At 47.1% G+C, this 15,275-nt stretch overlaps 1 protein-coding gene across 5 annotated transcripts in view; it reads left to right on the forward strand.

The window, feature by feature from the left end:
- The window catches only part of ADAMTS9 (ADAM metallopeptidase with thrombospondin type 1 motif 9), an 85,512-nt gene that overhangs the window by 36,921 nt on the left and 33,316 nt on the right, over nucleotides 1–15,275 (forward strand). For all 5 annotated transcript variants that reach the window (XR_010373299.1, XM_064453554.1, XM_064453556.1 and 2 more), the window contains 12 exons: nucleotides 153–319; nucleotides 428–557; nucleotides 1,134–1,260; nucleotides 2,998–3,208; nucleotides 3,976–4,140; nucleotides 5,316–5,480; nucleotides 6,326–6,445; nucleotides 8,199–8,303; nucleotides 8,444–8,611; nucleotides 8,798–9,082; nucleotides 9,725–9,886; nucleotides 10,483–10,659. Coding sequence is in view for 4 of the 5 variants with exons in the window: in XM_064453554.1 (XP_064309624.1) it covers nucleotides 153–319; nucleotides 428–557; nucleotides 1,134–1,260; nucleotides 2,998–3,208; nucleotides 3,976–4,140; nucleotides 5,316–5,480; nucleotides 6,326–6,445; nucleotides 8,199–8,303; nucleotides 8,444–8,611; nucleotides 8,798–9,082; nucleotides 9,725–9,886; nucleotides 10,483–10,659 (1,982 nt within the window). In the remaining variant the exon portion in view is untranslated. The remainder of the gene's footprint in view (nucleotides 1–152; nucleotides 320–427; nucleotides 558–1,133; nucleotides 1,261–2,997; nucleotides 3,209–3,975; nucleotides 4,141–5,315; nucleotides 5,481–6,325; nucleotides 6,446–8,198; nucleotides 8,304–8,443; nucleotides 8,612–8,797; nucleotides 9,083–9,724; nucleotides 9,887–10,482; nucleotides 10,660–15,275) is intronic.

Consider the following 15,275-nt stretch of genomic DNA (forward strand, 5'->3'; position numbering starts at 1 on the left):
GCTGCTCTCTTTACATCCTATCTGTTTTGGAGTGCCAGAGGGCTTTTCCTCCCACCCCAATGAAAAGGAGCACTGAGAGCGCATGACCCACGTTATTATGTACGTATGAGTTAATTCTGCGTCTTTAGTTCTTGTTTTTTGCACCTATGCAGCCTTATCTAACAGTCAAGGAGACTTTATATTAAATGGAGACTTTGTCGTCAGTATGTTTAAAAGGGAAATCAAAGTTGGGAATGCTGTGATCGAATACAGTGGATCGGATAATGCTATTGAAAGGATTAATTCTACAGATCGGATTGAGCAAGAAATAACTCTTCAGGTGAAGTATATGTTGTGCGTGTGGAAAAGTCTGCCCAGCATTACTGGACTGAAAACAGTGGGCAATGAAGTCTGTTGGTTTACTGTGCTTCGTCTTTTTTTCTCTCAGGTTTTATCTGTGGGCAATTTGTACAATCCCGACGTTCGTTACACATTTAATATCCCCATTGAGGACAAACCTCAGCAGTTTTACTGGAATGCATATGGCCCGTGGCAGCCCTGCAGTAAGCTCTGCCAAGGTGGGTGCTTGGGAAGGCTTGGTTTTCTCCTGGATTCATCTGGGATCTGGGCAGTGCTGTCAAGTCCCTCTCCGTTTGATTTCTTTGAGATTCTCACATTATGGGCATGATTGTTTCCCTGGATTGTAGAAGCAGATAACATTGTACGAGGTGTAGCACTGCTCTGCTGCTTCTCGGTTTCAGAACAGGGCACCTTTACAGCCCCTCTGAGCCAGGTAAGCCTTGCAACCTCGTTTGCAGGTGAGGAAGCTCAGGCACAGAAAAGGTTATGTGGCATTTCCTAAGGCTGTAAAATGTATCAGTGTCTGGTTTTGGGTCTGATGTCCAGCTGTTCCCACCTGCAAAACACACAGAGCCCGTCCTTGCAGGTGCGCTGCAGCTCTCTGCCTGCACCCATCTCATCTGCATTAAACCCCTTCTGCTCTTCTTAAGGAGTCTTAACCCTCTCCCTGTTTCTGAAAGACTTAAAAGCATAATTAAATGTCTATTAATTGCTACTCAAAAAAGGAAGAAGAGAAATAAGTGATGTGATCGGTTTCCCATATGACTCAAACAACACATTTTTTTTCTGTGTAGGAGAACGAAAAAGGAAACCCGTGTGTACGAGAGAGTCGGATCAACTCACAGTGTCGGACCAAAGATGTGATCGAATTCCCCAGCCTGACCCCATCACTGAGCCTTGCAGCACAGAATGTGAATTAAGGTGCACTCTATTCACCCGTGTATATACATTACATCATATATTTATTGTTTACTTCTCTTTCACCTCTCACCATAACTCCTTTTCTCACCAGCCTATATTAGATTTAAAAAACAGAAAAGGATTAGCAGTTGCCTCTTTGTCAACCAAGAGGGATTTACATCCACCAGCTGTGTTTTGAGACACTTTTCTACATTTTCACATTTCTCTTGTTGGATTAAACTAGTGCTAACTATAAAAAAAATTCACCTAAAGTTGAAAAATCTCCCTGTGCAATACAGTGCCTGAAATTCACATCTGCCTGGATCAGAGATGCTCAGCACTATCATACAAACAGCCTGCAAAGAGGGAAAAGCATATGTTCAAAGCAAAAGAGTAACTAAGACTTGGATTTATCATCATTTGCTTAAAGCGAAGAATAGGCTTAAGTGCAGAATGGGTTTGAGGCTGTCCTCAGACAACTCCTGGCGAGCTAGAATTGGTGGAGCACGGCCTAAATCATTACAACCCATTTTCCTTTAAAAAACAATCTGTTTTCCTTTCTGGAGCTTAAATATGGTAGCATTAAAGGGCTGCTGGTAAAGCAATTCAGACGGCCATGTCTCCTGAGGGGATTCTCTGGCTGCGCTAAACCTGGGGCTGTGTAGGGGCTATATAGGGGCCGTAGGTCGGGTTGTCGCGGTAACAGCTGTTGCCATTGCAACAGGTTGGAAACTTGAGAAGGGCAAATGCAGGAGTTTGAAAAGCGGGCAGGGATGTGAGGGCTTTCGCCATTCAGGAGCTATTGACTCCAAATCCCCTTGATCTTATTCTTCTAGCTGTGCTGAAGCTTGCTCTCTCGGCTTTGGGAGCTGGGCTCTGCGCTCCCCGCACAAGGGCTGGTAACAGCCCAGGGGTCTGCAGGACCCGCAGGGGACATCGCTGCCTCCTTCCCCAGGAGCCACCCCTGCCAGGCACGGGGGGCAGTCAGATCCCCCCAACACCTCCCTGCACCAGGCCTCCTGTCCAGCACCTCTTGCCAGAGCTGGGGCCAGGGCTGATGTAAAACAGGGTTGTATCCCCAGGTGGGTCCTTGAGGGCCACCAGTGCCAGCCCTTGCTGCCCATTTCAGGAAGGATTCTCCAGGGTGGGAGTCTGTCTGTCCAGAGGGAGCACCCTAATCCCCGCTGACACCTCTGGGGCTCATGTGTGTCGGAGCAAGTCATTCACTCGTGCTTTGGAGAGCTAAAAATGTTTTGTAGGCATCCTGCCATGTTGAATACCTTGTCACACCTTTCAAGCCTGTGCAGATCATTTTCTGATGCTGTATTTTTCAGTTTTTACTTTTTAGAGGCCTAGGTGGCACTCCTGCAGGGGGATGTGGGGTGGAAAGCCTTCAAAGCACTGTTCCTTGCTTGGCCACGGACTCCCACCACCACCTTGCATGGTCCCGCAGGGTCGCAGTGTGGCTTTGCTGCCCATAAGAGGGACCTGGTGACAGTTCCTTCCCCCCAAGAAGCAATGCCAGGGTTAATTACTTTGTATTTTTGGAAGCTTTGGGAAGTCCTGTAAACAGCCAAAACATCCAGGTCAAGAGCGTATATTTCCTATGTATGTCAAATGCCCCCGAGCATGTTACCTTGCAGTCCCAGAGCCCCACAGCTCTTTCCATCTCTTCTGATCCTCTCCAAGGCAGGCGCCTTCACGTGGGGTCGTGGGTTTTTGCCGCACTAGGGCTGACATTTGCTCTCCTGGGCTCAGGTGGCACATTGCGAGGAAGAGCGAGTGCACGGCCCAGTGCGGGCTGGGGTACCGCACCCTGGAGATCTACTGCTCCAAGTACAGCAGGCTGGAGGGGAAGATAGAGAAGGTCGATGATCGCTTCTGCAGCAGCCACCCCAAGCCAAGCACGAGGGAGAAGTGCACTGGAGACTGTAACGTGGGAGGGTGGCGGTACTCAGCCTGGACCGAGGTAAGGGGTGCTCAGCGATACAGCAGACGCTGTCTCCTTCTGGCATGGGGCTGTCGGGCTGTTTAGGTTGCATTCAGCATATAAAAATTGGCTACAGCAATTCTGCTTCCATTGCCTTCTCTGGAGCCTGCTGTAGTCCAGATCAGCCTGGTACTCCTCATTTTCCACTGCAATGAATTTACACTTTTAAGCATCCCGAGGTCTGTCTTTGTTAGGCTGAGTCCTGTTGGTTGTCTTCTCCCATCACAGCCAGCCCCGCTGGCAGGAGCCAAGAGGAGATGTTGCCATCAGTGGAGGACTTCTGAAATCTCTTTTCTTTACACTTTTTAGCAGAATACTTTTCCATGGCCAAGAATATTCCTGCATGCAGACCTAGCACCAAGAGAATGACGAGCCTGGAACTTTCCAGGGAAGGCACAGTGAAGGGGGGCTGGCTGGTTATAGAGAATTAATCTCTCCTAAAATGAGAACAAGCAACATCATTTGGGAGAACTGAAAAGCAACACTTGTAAAAGTAATAATGGTGTTATAACCCGAAATGAATTTGTGAAACTCATCGCCGTGAGATTTTATTAAGCTTAGCAAGATTGGATTTTTAAAGGAATATATAAAGTAACTGCCTGTTACTTAAACTACAAATTGTTCTTCCGGAGGTTTTCTGCAGTCTCTTCATAGTCCTGACTGCAAGGAGGGCTAAGGCAATAAATGGGCTTTCGGCCTGTAATAGAGTGGCAGAAAAGTATTTACTCAGTGTCTCTCCTTCCCAGTGCTCCAAGAGCTGTGGCGGGGGCACGCGGCGGCGGCGAGCCATGTGTGTGAACACCTACAACGACATTCTGGACGACAGCAAGTGCAGTCAGCAGGAGAAGCTGACGGTGCAGCGATGCAGCGACTTCTTGTGCCCCCAGTGGAAAACTGGTGACTGGTCCGAGGTAGGTGCTGGTCACCACAGTGGGCTCACCCTGCTGGTGCCCCACCTGGAGGGGCTGGTGCCTGCAAGGAGATATCTCTGTCCCTGCTCATCCTTTGTGTTTTGTTTGCATAGCCTGCGAGTGCCGTGCCCTGGGGTGTGGTGGCACTGTGCCTCCTGCAGAAGGTCTCCCCAAACCTGTGCATAGGGAGGCTTGAGACAGGCAACAGTCACTGGCCTTGTCAGCACTGGTCAAGTGGCTGAATCCCTCTCTGCAGAGCCAGAGGGTTAATTCCTCTCCAATCCTGCAGCAATTTCTCCCCAGTTTTTCCACGGATCCCTTGCAGTTTTGGGAAGAAAAGTACCTTCTACCCTCATTTTCCCTTGAGATTGTCCTCACAAGCCCTGGCAGCTCTGGCTGTCGCTGGAGGGCAGGATTTCACCCTACTAATGTCTTGCTCAGCCCTATCCCTGCTGTTTATTACTACTACCTCTTCCACTGCTGCTGGTATCTTTTGCAATGCAACAAAACCATATCTTGATAGCCTTTTCCCTGCAGCAGTACCAGAGATGCTGGAGAACAGTCTTCAAAGGCTGCTCATCACCTTTGTGGCCAAATAGCTCTTGTTTCTGTGAATCACATTCTTTTAGGAAATAATGAAAGCAATTAAATGGGAACGGGGATTTCTCTCTGCAAAATATCTGTCTCTGGGTCGAGCTGCTGCCAGCCCGAGTCATGCTGGGGCAGCGGAAGAGGCGCTTACAGCCCACGTGAGCAGAGACCCTTATTGCACACTCAGAGCCGAGCAAGTTTTTCTGCAAGCCTTTGGCACCCCGTTGTGCACAGCTAAAGCCCTGTCAGGGCAAAGCCACAGCACTGCCTAACTCTCACAGCTGCTGGAGATAAAGAGCCTTCGTGGTCTTGCTTTGCCCGTGCTAAAGGGTCCCAGCCTGGCTGTGCTCTCTGCACTCCAGCCTCTGCCCTGGACCTGCTCCCGAGAGCAGTCCCGTCTCATTGCAAGACACTCACGTGTTTTCCAGAGCACGTGGTCATTAGCTAAATAGCCACCTCTCGGCACCAGTTTTTTAAGCAGCGATTTGTAGTGTGTCTCCAGGTTTCTTTTTCAGTGCCGGGGCAGGTGCTGAGCTGGCAGCGCGTCCCCGGCACCTCCTGAGCTTGTGCTTTACTCCTCACAGTGCCTGGTCACCTGTGGAAAAGGGCACAAACACCGCCAGACCTGGTGCCAGTTTGGAGAAGATCGATTAAACGACAGGTTTTGCGATCCCGAAGCAAAGCCGGAGTCAGTGCAGACGTGCCAGCAGCCAGAGTGTGCTTCGTGGCAAGTGGGGCCGTGGGGCCAGGTACCGCAGAGCCAGTGGGACCTGGGTGCTGGTGGCCGAGGCTGGGCACTACCCTTTCATCCGCATTCAGCGGCAAAACTGTTAATTGATTTGCACACCAAAGCAGCCTTCTGTTCACTTGGGTTCAGTGGATGGGCAACAATAACAGTACCTGCCCTTTGTGCTAAATTTAATCTGTGTCATACTAAATTGCCATGATTTTCAAAAAAAGGGGTTTCCAAGGTTACGCTCCTAAATCCATATTTAGGCACGTAAATACATGGCCTAATTTTCACAGAAATCTGCTCCCATTGAATAGCTTTTGACACTTTTAATGTTTTCCGGTTTCTGGGTTGGTGAGGTTTTTTTCTGTTAAGATACAAGTTGCTCGTTTCTCCCGGAGTGCTCTGGCATTAGCTTTTCCACAAAGCTGTTAGCTCTTGACTTAGGAAAAAAGGCAACAAACCCAGACCAGTTGTCCCAGTCAGACTTATTTCCCATCAGCAAAATTATTCGTCAGCCGCTTATGCTACCGTGGAGCTGAACAACCAGTTTTAAAGGAGGGTATGATGCAGGTTCTACCAGACTGAGTTACTGTGTGCAGCAAAGTAAATCATTTAAATGCTCGCACCTTCATTCCCAAGGAAGCAAGTGAAGCATGCGAGGCTCTGGTGGGCATAGTGAATTAAGGCTTTGACCTAATTTAAAGCTGAAATGCATGAAGTAGAGAGAAACCAGAAGGGAAGCTGGGTTTTATTTTTGCTGCTCATGCTGCGTGCCTAAACACAGGCTGGGCTGATTAATACTTTCTAACTGAAGCAGCTACTCAGACCCAACACTTCTCTCTACCATCTGTCCTCTCCCAGTGCACGATGACCTGCGGCCAAGGCTACCAGATGAGAGCGGTGAAGTGTGTCGTGGGCACCTACGTGTCAGTGGTGGATGATAATGAGTGTAATGCTGCAACCAGGCCAACAGACACCCAGGTAAATCCTGCTGTCCTGTCTCCGTCTTTTGCCCGCGTGCGTATGGAGGCACCCCGGCTGCAGCTTCGGGGGACGTCTTGCTGCAGCAAAGGGTCCTCCTGAACATCAGGCCATGCAGAGCAGTATCTTAGCCTGCTCTGTGGCTGTTGGAAAGGTGCAGCACAGCAGCCCCTTTTGGTAGAGGTGGGACAGAGAAGCTGTATTCAGGGAGTTCCCATCAGACTCCTCTCCGGGTAGTTAACCTTAGGCTCTGAAGCACCAGGTTGCCAAAAAGGCAAAGGACAGCTCGTTATGAGGGCATCAAGACTTCATGGGGTAAAGATTACCTTTGCTTATGATTTGAATCCACGGAGCTCTAGTCATAGGGTGGGATGTGTGAGGGGTTGTCCAGATTCGGAGCTAAAGATGGTCTCTAAGAGCCCGTGAGCTAAAAAAATGGCAGTAGATGAATATGGGTAGACAACTAGAGAGTAGAAGGGTACACCTCCTTTGGCTTGCACAGGGTCTGGCATGCCTGCCTGCAGTCTGGGCTCACTTGGCTGCAGCACTGTTGCTATGTGGTACTAGTGATGACCAGGGGCCATCGTTTCTTGTCTGCTGCACGTGACAGTACAGTGTATGTGCCAGCTACAGTTCCAGACACACCCCCACTGGCCAGATAAATTGAGGAATGTTGCATACCCTTTGCAAATTTGCTGAAGACGCTTTCCATGCTGTGTTCACTGGTACCTGGAAGCAAACGTGTAAATTCTGATTTCAAGCAGAGGAGGTGCCCGTGGTGTCTGAAGGAGCTGAATAAAGCAGAACGTTACCATCAATCTGTCATCTAGGGAAGTCATAGTGCTGATGTCCTGCCCAGCTTCAGTCCTGCATGACTTCACAGAGTTTAGCTAAGGCCACAACATTCAGGAAAGGGCTGTTTTTCCCATGTACGGAGACCAATTGCACTGCAGTCAAGGGGTAGCAAACCCACTTGTCATCAGCCATCGCTTGGCATGTGCCTCTCCAGTGTAAGTAAAATCACAGCAATGCGGAAATCGTTTATGCCATTTGTCAAGAGCCGCTCTCTCCTCTGCAGTGACGATCAGTATTAATTTCCTTTTTGGCAATGACTGCTTGTAGGCTCACGGAGTACAGTCATGGCTATTCATCATTTCTGTTGCCAGACCTCCCACAAGGTCCAGACAGGACCAGAACCCTCCTGTTAGGTACCATAGCAAGGCTGAGCAGAATGACATGCCTGTGCCGAAAACCTTGCGTGCTTAGTGTGTGGTGAAGATCAGCACATGGGTATAGGTGGTCGGGTGGGCTGCAGAGAATCAAAGGGCTGCAATCAGCTCAGCAGCATAACCGCTATTAAGTGGGCTGCAGGTCTTGCACTGAAGGAAGGGAGCTTTGAAGGGAGATAAAGTTGCTGCTTTGCAGATGTGTGTTCATACCAGAACTCTCTTAATGAACTTTCATCTTTTGCCTCAAAAACATCTGGTTTTAATACATGGAGATGGCACATGGCTATAGGGGTCCCTATTGTAGAGTTCCTAAGAAGTCAAAAGTCCACCAAGGTTCTGTATATGAAGCCCTTGGGGTACTGATACCAAATTTTGCTGATTCACCAGGAGGACGCAAGGAGAAAGCCTGCCAACACACAAGTGTGCAGGTCACAGATTTTCACATTTTGAAGAGGAGGTGGTTTAACTGAAATGCCTGCAGATTCTTTAATTCCCTCTTTTCCCTCATGTATTTCATGTTACAGGACTGTGAAATAGCAGCATGTCCTCCCCATCCAAATAGTCCCGAAGCCAAGAGATCCATATCAGGCATTCACAGGACGCAGTGGAGATTTGGATCCTGGACACCGGTAAGCATGTATTTTAATACTTCCAGCATTATTTTACAGTAGACAGTGTGATATTTTTAAGAGCATTTGACCGACTCTTCACTCCAAAGCCCTTGTAATATATATCAGGAAACTTCTTAGTGCTTGTTGCTCTTCCCTAGTGCTCCGCGACGTGCGGGAAGGGCACCCGGATGAGATACGTCAGCTGTCGGGATGATCAGGGCTCGGTGGCTGATGAGTCAGCTTGTTTCCACCTCCCGAAGCCATCAGCCACAGAAATGTGCACCGTGACACCGTGCGGGCAGTGGAAGGCCTTGGAGTGGAGCTCTGTAAGCATCACACTGTTTCTTGCAGGAGAGCCTCATTGCTGGAAATGTGTTTCATTAATCTGTCACGCTTGCCCTTTTATAACTGGGGAGATTAAGGGTTTCTGCTGTTCGTTATTAGCAATAGCTGTCTGCCTGATTTTCAAAGCTGGAAATGTGACACTCTCTCCTTTTCCCACTGTAATGCAGTGCTCGGTGACTTGTGGTCAAGGTAAGGCAACGCGACAAGTGATCTGCATCAATTACAGTGACCAGCTGGTGGATAGGAGTGAGTGCGATCCAGACGACCTCCCTGCCACCGAGCAAGACTGCTCCATGTCTCCTTGTCATCCAAACAGCCATGACTACGGCAGGGCCATCCACCCTTTCCTCTATCCGGATCATCGCCTGAAACTGCACCCTGGAGGCAGCCCGAACCGAAACCGTGCACATATACCAGGAGGCAATCAGTGGAGGATTGGCCCCTGGGGTGCTGTAAGTGCCCTGATTTTCTTACTGCCTTTTTTTTTTTTTTCCTGGGCTAATCCAGGCTTTTCTGAATGTCATCACACAGGGAAAAGAGGGACCCTTCTCCCTGCATTCTGCTCTCTGCTCACATAAGCAAGTGTTGCAGTAGGGTGTAGGCATCATTCTCAGCCTTTCACACCTCACATCTTCAAGGCTTTCCAGGCAGAAAGCTGACAGCATCATTTTCCGTGAGGCAAAAGCCAACCTCTGCTTCTTGGCCCTCTCCCGGGACATTTACAGCTGTACAGAGCTGTTGCCAAAGCACAGCAGAGCCTTAATGCCAGCTGCTCTCACCCCAACCAGTTTGCAGTGCTTTATCACGGAAGTCCCTAAAGGGAATTAAGCACAAACGGGATGTCAAACACTGCATTGAAGGCGGTGGGGATTACTCACCTGCTTAAAGTTAGGCTTGTGTTTATTTTCTTTGCTTAGTCAGCACCAAAGTCATTGCACTGCTATTAGTAATAGCTGGGTTTTGAAGTTAATAATGCCTGTTAGCTGTATTAAATTTCTAGCGGTGCATTCCCACGGTGCAAGGCACTGGAAAGGAGCTGGGAATGCAAAATTATTCCTGGACTCAGTGAAGCTGTGGGCAATTGTGTCTTCCAGTGCTCTAGCACGTGTGCGGGGGGGTTCCAGCGGCGCGTTGTGGTGTGCCAGGATGAAAACGGATACACCGCAAATAACTGCGATGAGAAAAGCAAACCCATGGAGCAGAGATCGTGCGAATCTGGCCCCTGTCCTCAGTGGGTTTATGGCAACTGGGGAGAGGTGAGTGCACCATTCATCCTGGGCTCCCTGCGCAGGGGAAGGCTTTCATTAGTGGGTGGCTGAAAAATGAGAGAAGAGGGGGATATTGCAGTGACATTTATTAGAAAGACTGGAGCATGAAAGGCAGCCTCTGATAAATGAGTGAACCCTTGCAACTGCTTGGTGGTGTTTTCCTTTCCATTTCTCATGGGAAAATTTTCTTCCCAGGCAAAAGCAAAGTCTACAAAAATCAAGATTTTTTTTTCGTCTTCTTTTCAAGAGAAGTCTAGTTTAAGTATAGGCTGTTTTTCTTCATAAAAACAGTACTCCCTTCTTAAAATTTGTCTGACACAAGCAATTAGAGACATTAACCTCCAGTGTCACATTGGGCCTGGCAGCACCGTTGTGGAGCACCACAAATAGCTTTGGGAAGAGAGAAGCTGAGGCGGCTGATGACCCGTCCAAGGCTCATGGCATTTGGGGAGATCTGGCTGGAGTGGGTTGGTTGGGAACAGAAACAGCCACCGGGTCTTGAGAGGTGCTAGTGCTTCAAGCGACCGGTCGGCAGTATTGTTGCTGCCCAGACGGTGACTCCTCTGTCCTCTGCTGACTTCCAGTGCACAAAGCCATGCGGGGCAGGGACAAGAACACGGCTGGTGGTGTGCCAGCGCCCTAACGGAGAAAGGTTTACGGATCTGAGCTGTGAAATCCTTGACAAGCCACCGGACAGAGAGCAGTGCAATGTGCAGGACTGTCCTAGAGATGCTGCCTGGAGCGCTGGTCCTTGGAGCTCGGTACGACCATAAACTCTTTCTCTTTGTGAACCATTTTGTGGATATCCCGTAACAACAGATTTAATTTGCTTCAAACCAAGGTGCTAATGCTTCATGTCTTAAAACTGCACTTAAAGAGGATTACTGACAATATATTCAGAATAACACCTGTTCAGGAAGGGCTTACATTAGGGGAGCTCGAGTCCTTTAATTTAAAAGGCACTTGTTGCTAAGTAGCCACCTTTGTCTGTTTTATTACACTCTGTGAGCGCTGTGCATTGTGAGTCTTGGTTCTGACTGACTTCTTTGCATGTGGATTTAAACCTGGCATTTAAGCAGTACATTTCCATTGAAGTCAAATTGTTCTGATATTTAATGGTAATGCTGCACTGTACACCTACTGGTTTACCAGTCACATGTTCTCTGCCAAAAGCAAGATGACAGGGGAAAATGTGTACTAAATTGCATCAACTCCCAAGCATGTACAAGTATGTATAGATGTGTGTTTGTGTCCCTACCTGCCCACACACACAGCTATACAGAAACACGTGTGCATTCACACCTGTGCTCTATTTCTGTTCCCGTGTATATGTAATATGAGTGCGATGTACTGTGCAAAGGCACCTCTAAGCTATTCTCATGCATCTCTCTGGTTCTGGAGAGTTATTGTCTGGCCTGCTCTCCAACTGCTGCTCTAGATATCAAGTCAGCAAGGGATCAGCATGGTGGTGGAAGGCTTTGAAACCTTGCAAGTTTTTTAAAAACAAAATAATATTTGGAGCAGAGGTGTATTATGCTGCTCTTTTGCTGCTGGAGGAGTCTGCTACAGAGATGCTCTTGCGAGGGCAGAGCAGTCCTGAACCAGGGCCTGGGATGCTATTCTGGGTCCAGCAGCTCTGAAATTCTCCTTGCCCAGAGCAGCACCTTCTGCTTGGCATGGAGCCCCGGCGCTCGCCAAGGCAAGTGCCACCTGGGGTGCTTCCGGCATGCTGGAAACCACAGACCTGCTGGTTTTAGAGTGGCCTTCAAACAAATGTTGACCTTTATTGTGTATTTTGTTATAAAAGCATTTGAAGAAGGTTTAAAAAAGGTTAATTTGACTCAAAAGCACTTTATAGGGGGGGAAAAATAAGGCCTATTAATAATGTATTGGTCTTCCTTAATTGTCATGGTTTGAAAAGTCATCTTGCTAAAACGTAACCGCACTCTGGTTTCTGCGGGTGCTTTCAGTAACGTGGATGCCTTCAGTAACGCTCCTCAGTATTTTTATCATACCTCAGTGAGTTATGCAATAGCCATAAAACTGCTGAACTGGTGTTTATATGGTGCTTCACCAGGACAAGGGACAGTGATATGAAATCTTTCATTTGAGGTGCTAATGTATCACTTGTACGCTGATATAGTTGGTGCTAAAAATGAACAAGGTGAGCTAAGCAGAGCTAGCAACCCGTGCAGTGGCTTCCCCGCAGAACTACCAGCTGGGAGTTGCTGCCAACCTTTGTTACCTGTGCTGGACCATTTGCAAGAACCAAAGGTGCGGACAGAGTTGTGTTGCATTTTGGTGTCACTCAGCGTTCAGCCTCTTCACAGCTGTTCAGGAGCAGGCTCCAGGGCTGCAGCTGCTCTTCTGTGTTGGAAATGCAGGGCGCAGTCCTGTATTTTGTTTTGGGTTGTTTTTTTCACCCAGGAAAATTTCCTTTAACTCTACTAAAAATCGTACTAACTTTGTGGGTTGTCCCTTACTTTGTCTCCTGGGAGCGGGTGAGATGTCGGGGAAGCAGGCAGAGGGCAGGGGCATCCTGTCCTGCTGCAGCATCTCCTCCCGGCTGCCCGTGGGGCTCGCAGCCCCCTGGCCTCCCGCAGGTGAAGGGGCTGCAGAGCTGAGCCCCAACTGTTGCCACGAAGTGACTTGATTTTTCAGGTCTTATTACTGAGGTGTCATTTGGCTCTGACGTAGGGGACCCCAGAGCTGTTTGAAAACTGAATTGTGTCTATGGGGTCAACAGGGCTTCATGTCCCTCCTGCAAAATACTCCCCATATATGTCTACCTCGTGCTACTACTGTAGGTAGTAACGTCCAAATTTTTTTTCTTTAGTGTGGTATCACCTGGATTTGCTTTAGCTCTGTCATCGGTTGCAAACACCATTCTGTAGCTGTACATACTTCATCTGTTGGGATGGAGTGTCACTACCATATTTTTTTGGTCACTTTTGAAACAAGAGTATAGTATTAGCTGAAACTTTTCAGCAGTATGGATTTATGTATTTATGTAAAAGTGTATTTATTTTTCCAATATTGTTATTTAATTTTATATAAATATTGCATACATTTATGATGTTTAATGTTAATGTTGAACAGTGAAAATTAAAGACAAGTAGAATCTAATCATAAATGAATTTGTATAATGATTTCTTGAGTCTTTCGCTAAATTAAGATCATATACTTAGTTTGGGTAACTTTTACTAAATTTTCTGAAATGGTACTGCAGTGTTCCATCTTTTGACTCACTTTTATTTTACTTGCTTTGTTCTCCTACAGAAACTGTCATTCTCAATAATTAAACAAACACAGTTAAAAGTGTATCAATTACGAGGTTTGGATAACTAATTTCTTGCAAGCATCTGATTGGCTTAGCTTCACTCAAGTTTCAGTGAAATTAGTACTATAAAATACATACAAATTAAAGCAGAGAGAGTCTGAAGAGTCCAACCCTCAGTCCTCAGGCAAAATTCCACTGGGATTTTATACGGTAAACAAGTGATATTATCTGGCTGGTTAAATCCAAGTTTTAAAGAGATAATTAAATGAATAAACAGATTCTGTATGTAAATGATAATTTTCTAACAGGAGACTGGTGAGACGCCTTGTCATTATAATGTATGTTCAAAGAGGACTAAGAGGAGGTGACACTTTTATTTCCTTGTTTATTTAACAACATGTATTTAAACACCGCAGAATTGTATGCCATGTGGTAGACCTGACCTTTTTATTAAAATAATGCTTTAGAAAACATGCAGAGGCTGTCACCAGGATACAGAGAGTGTTTTTTCTCCTCTGAATGCCTTATGGTATGAATGCAGATCTCCATACACGCTCTCAAGTACCGAGAGGAAATCTCACCGTGTTCTCCAGAGCAGGGGAGATGTTCACAGAGAGCATTATCCATCACTTCACTTAAAACCCAAGGCTGAACCCACTTCTCTCAGAGCACATCTGCTCCTTGCAATAAGCTCTGAAATTCTGAATTTACCATAATATCCAGCTGTATCCTGATACAATTTATGAATAACGCTGAATTCACTTGTGGTGAGCTTATCATTCTTTCCAAGTTAGGAAATGGTCACAGATAAGGTAAAACAATTATATCTCACAGCACCCTGTCCTAGTTCAGACGGGTGAGTGATTTGGGCTTCACTGCACTGGGACAGTAATCATCTGAATTTGACCTTTGGAAAATGGATGGGTGGCGTTTGGGGTTTGGTTGTTCGGGTTTTTTCCTAAAGAATATTATAGTTTTAAAAGTAATCTACTTTGTCATGTACTTATTGCTCTTGGGTGTCAAACGTTCTAGCTGCTAATACAATAGTTGTGTAGCTCTTAGTGCCTGCAAAACAGCGGTGTGTGCTTCCCAGCTCTTTATCAAATGGGCTGAAATGCTGGTATCTTAGTCTTTGAGGGCCTTTTGATCTAACAATAAAGTTCTGGAGGCTTAGCGAAAAATAATTAGAACATTAACTGTCTAAATGCCAAACTCTATTATGTCAATGTGAAGTCGGTTTTGGGTCAGGACGATGATGCCGTATCCCCTTAGCCAGAGCTAGAAGCTGCTGGCATTGATGGCTTTGCAGGGCTGTTCAGCTGCACGCAGGGTCGTAGGTAGTGGCGAAGGGGCTCTGGACTCTGTGGGAAGTGGGAGGACTGCCTGGCCAGCATCCATGTCAGGGAGCTGGCACTCAGGAATTTTAATCTTAAAATTGGTGTCAATAGGAAGTTCAGGATCTTTGTATTTAATTCTGTCAAAGCCCCAACATGTTGTTTACAAAATGCCTTCCCCGTGAACTTGGCTGAAAATAGGCTGTTCAACAGCAATATTCTCTATGTCGTTGTTCTGATAATATTTTTAGCAGGCAGGATGTAAGCTCTTGCTAAGGCAGAACTGATAACCAGGGGCAGATTTGGATGCAAGTGTATATAACTCTGCTGTTCTCTTCCTCTCTTCTGCAGAAGATGAATATGCTGTGACAGCAGCGTTACAGAGCTGCTGTGTGATTATTTACACGTGTTTTTGCAGTAACAAAGCCATCCTTGAAAATGAAGCGATAGGCATGCTGAACTCTCCAGTCACTCAGTGATTCACATTGCTTTTTCTGTCCTTCATTCATATGATGTAGGTTCAGGCGCTGAAGCTGCGACAGCAAGTCTGTATTTCTCTGTAGTGCCAGGTGTTAGCAGAAAACTAATAAAAAGAAGCCTACCCTGAGAGCCTGTGGGGGGAAGGACAAATGTTGCTGCAGCAGAGGAGGGCTGCACGTGTGGTCCCAGCACCCATAACCCAAGCAGAGGGATGCACTGGGTGGCTTGCATGCCTTTAGAAAAACAGATAGAAATAGATGCCTTGGTGAAGATTGAATAAAGC

Source organism: Phalacrocorax carbo, chromosome 6, assembly GCF_963921805.1.
Source record: "Phalacrocorax carbo chromosome 6, bPhaCar2.1, whole genome shotgun sequence".
Classification (NCBI taxonomy): Eukaryota; Metazoa; Chordata; class Aves; order Suliformes; family Phalacrocoracidae; genus Phalacrocorax; species Phalacrocorax carbo.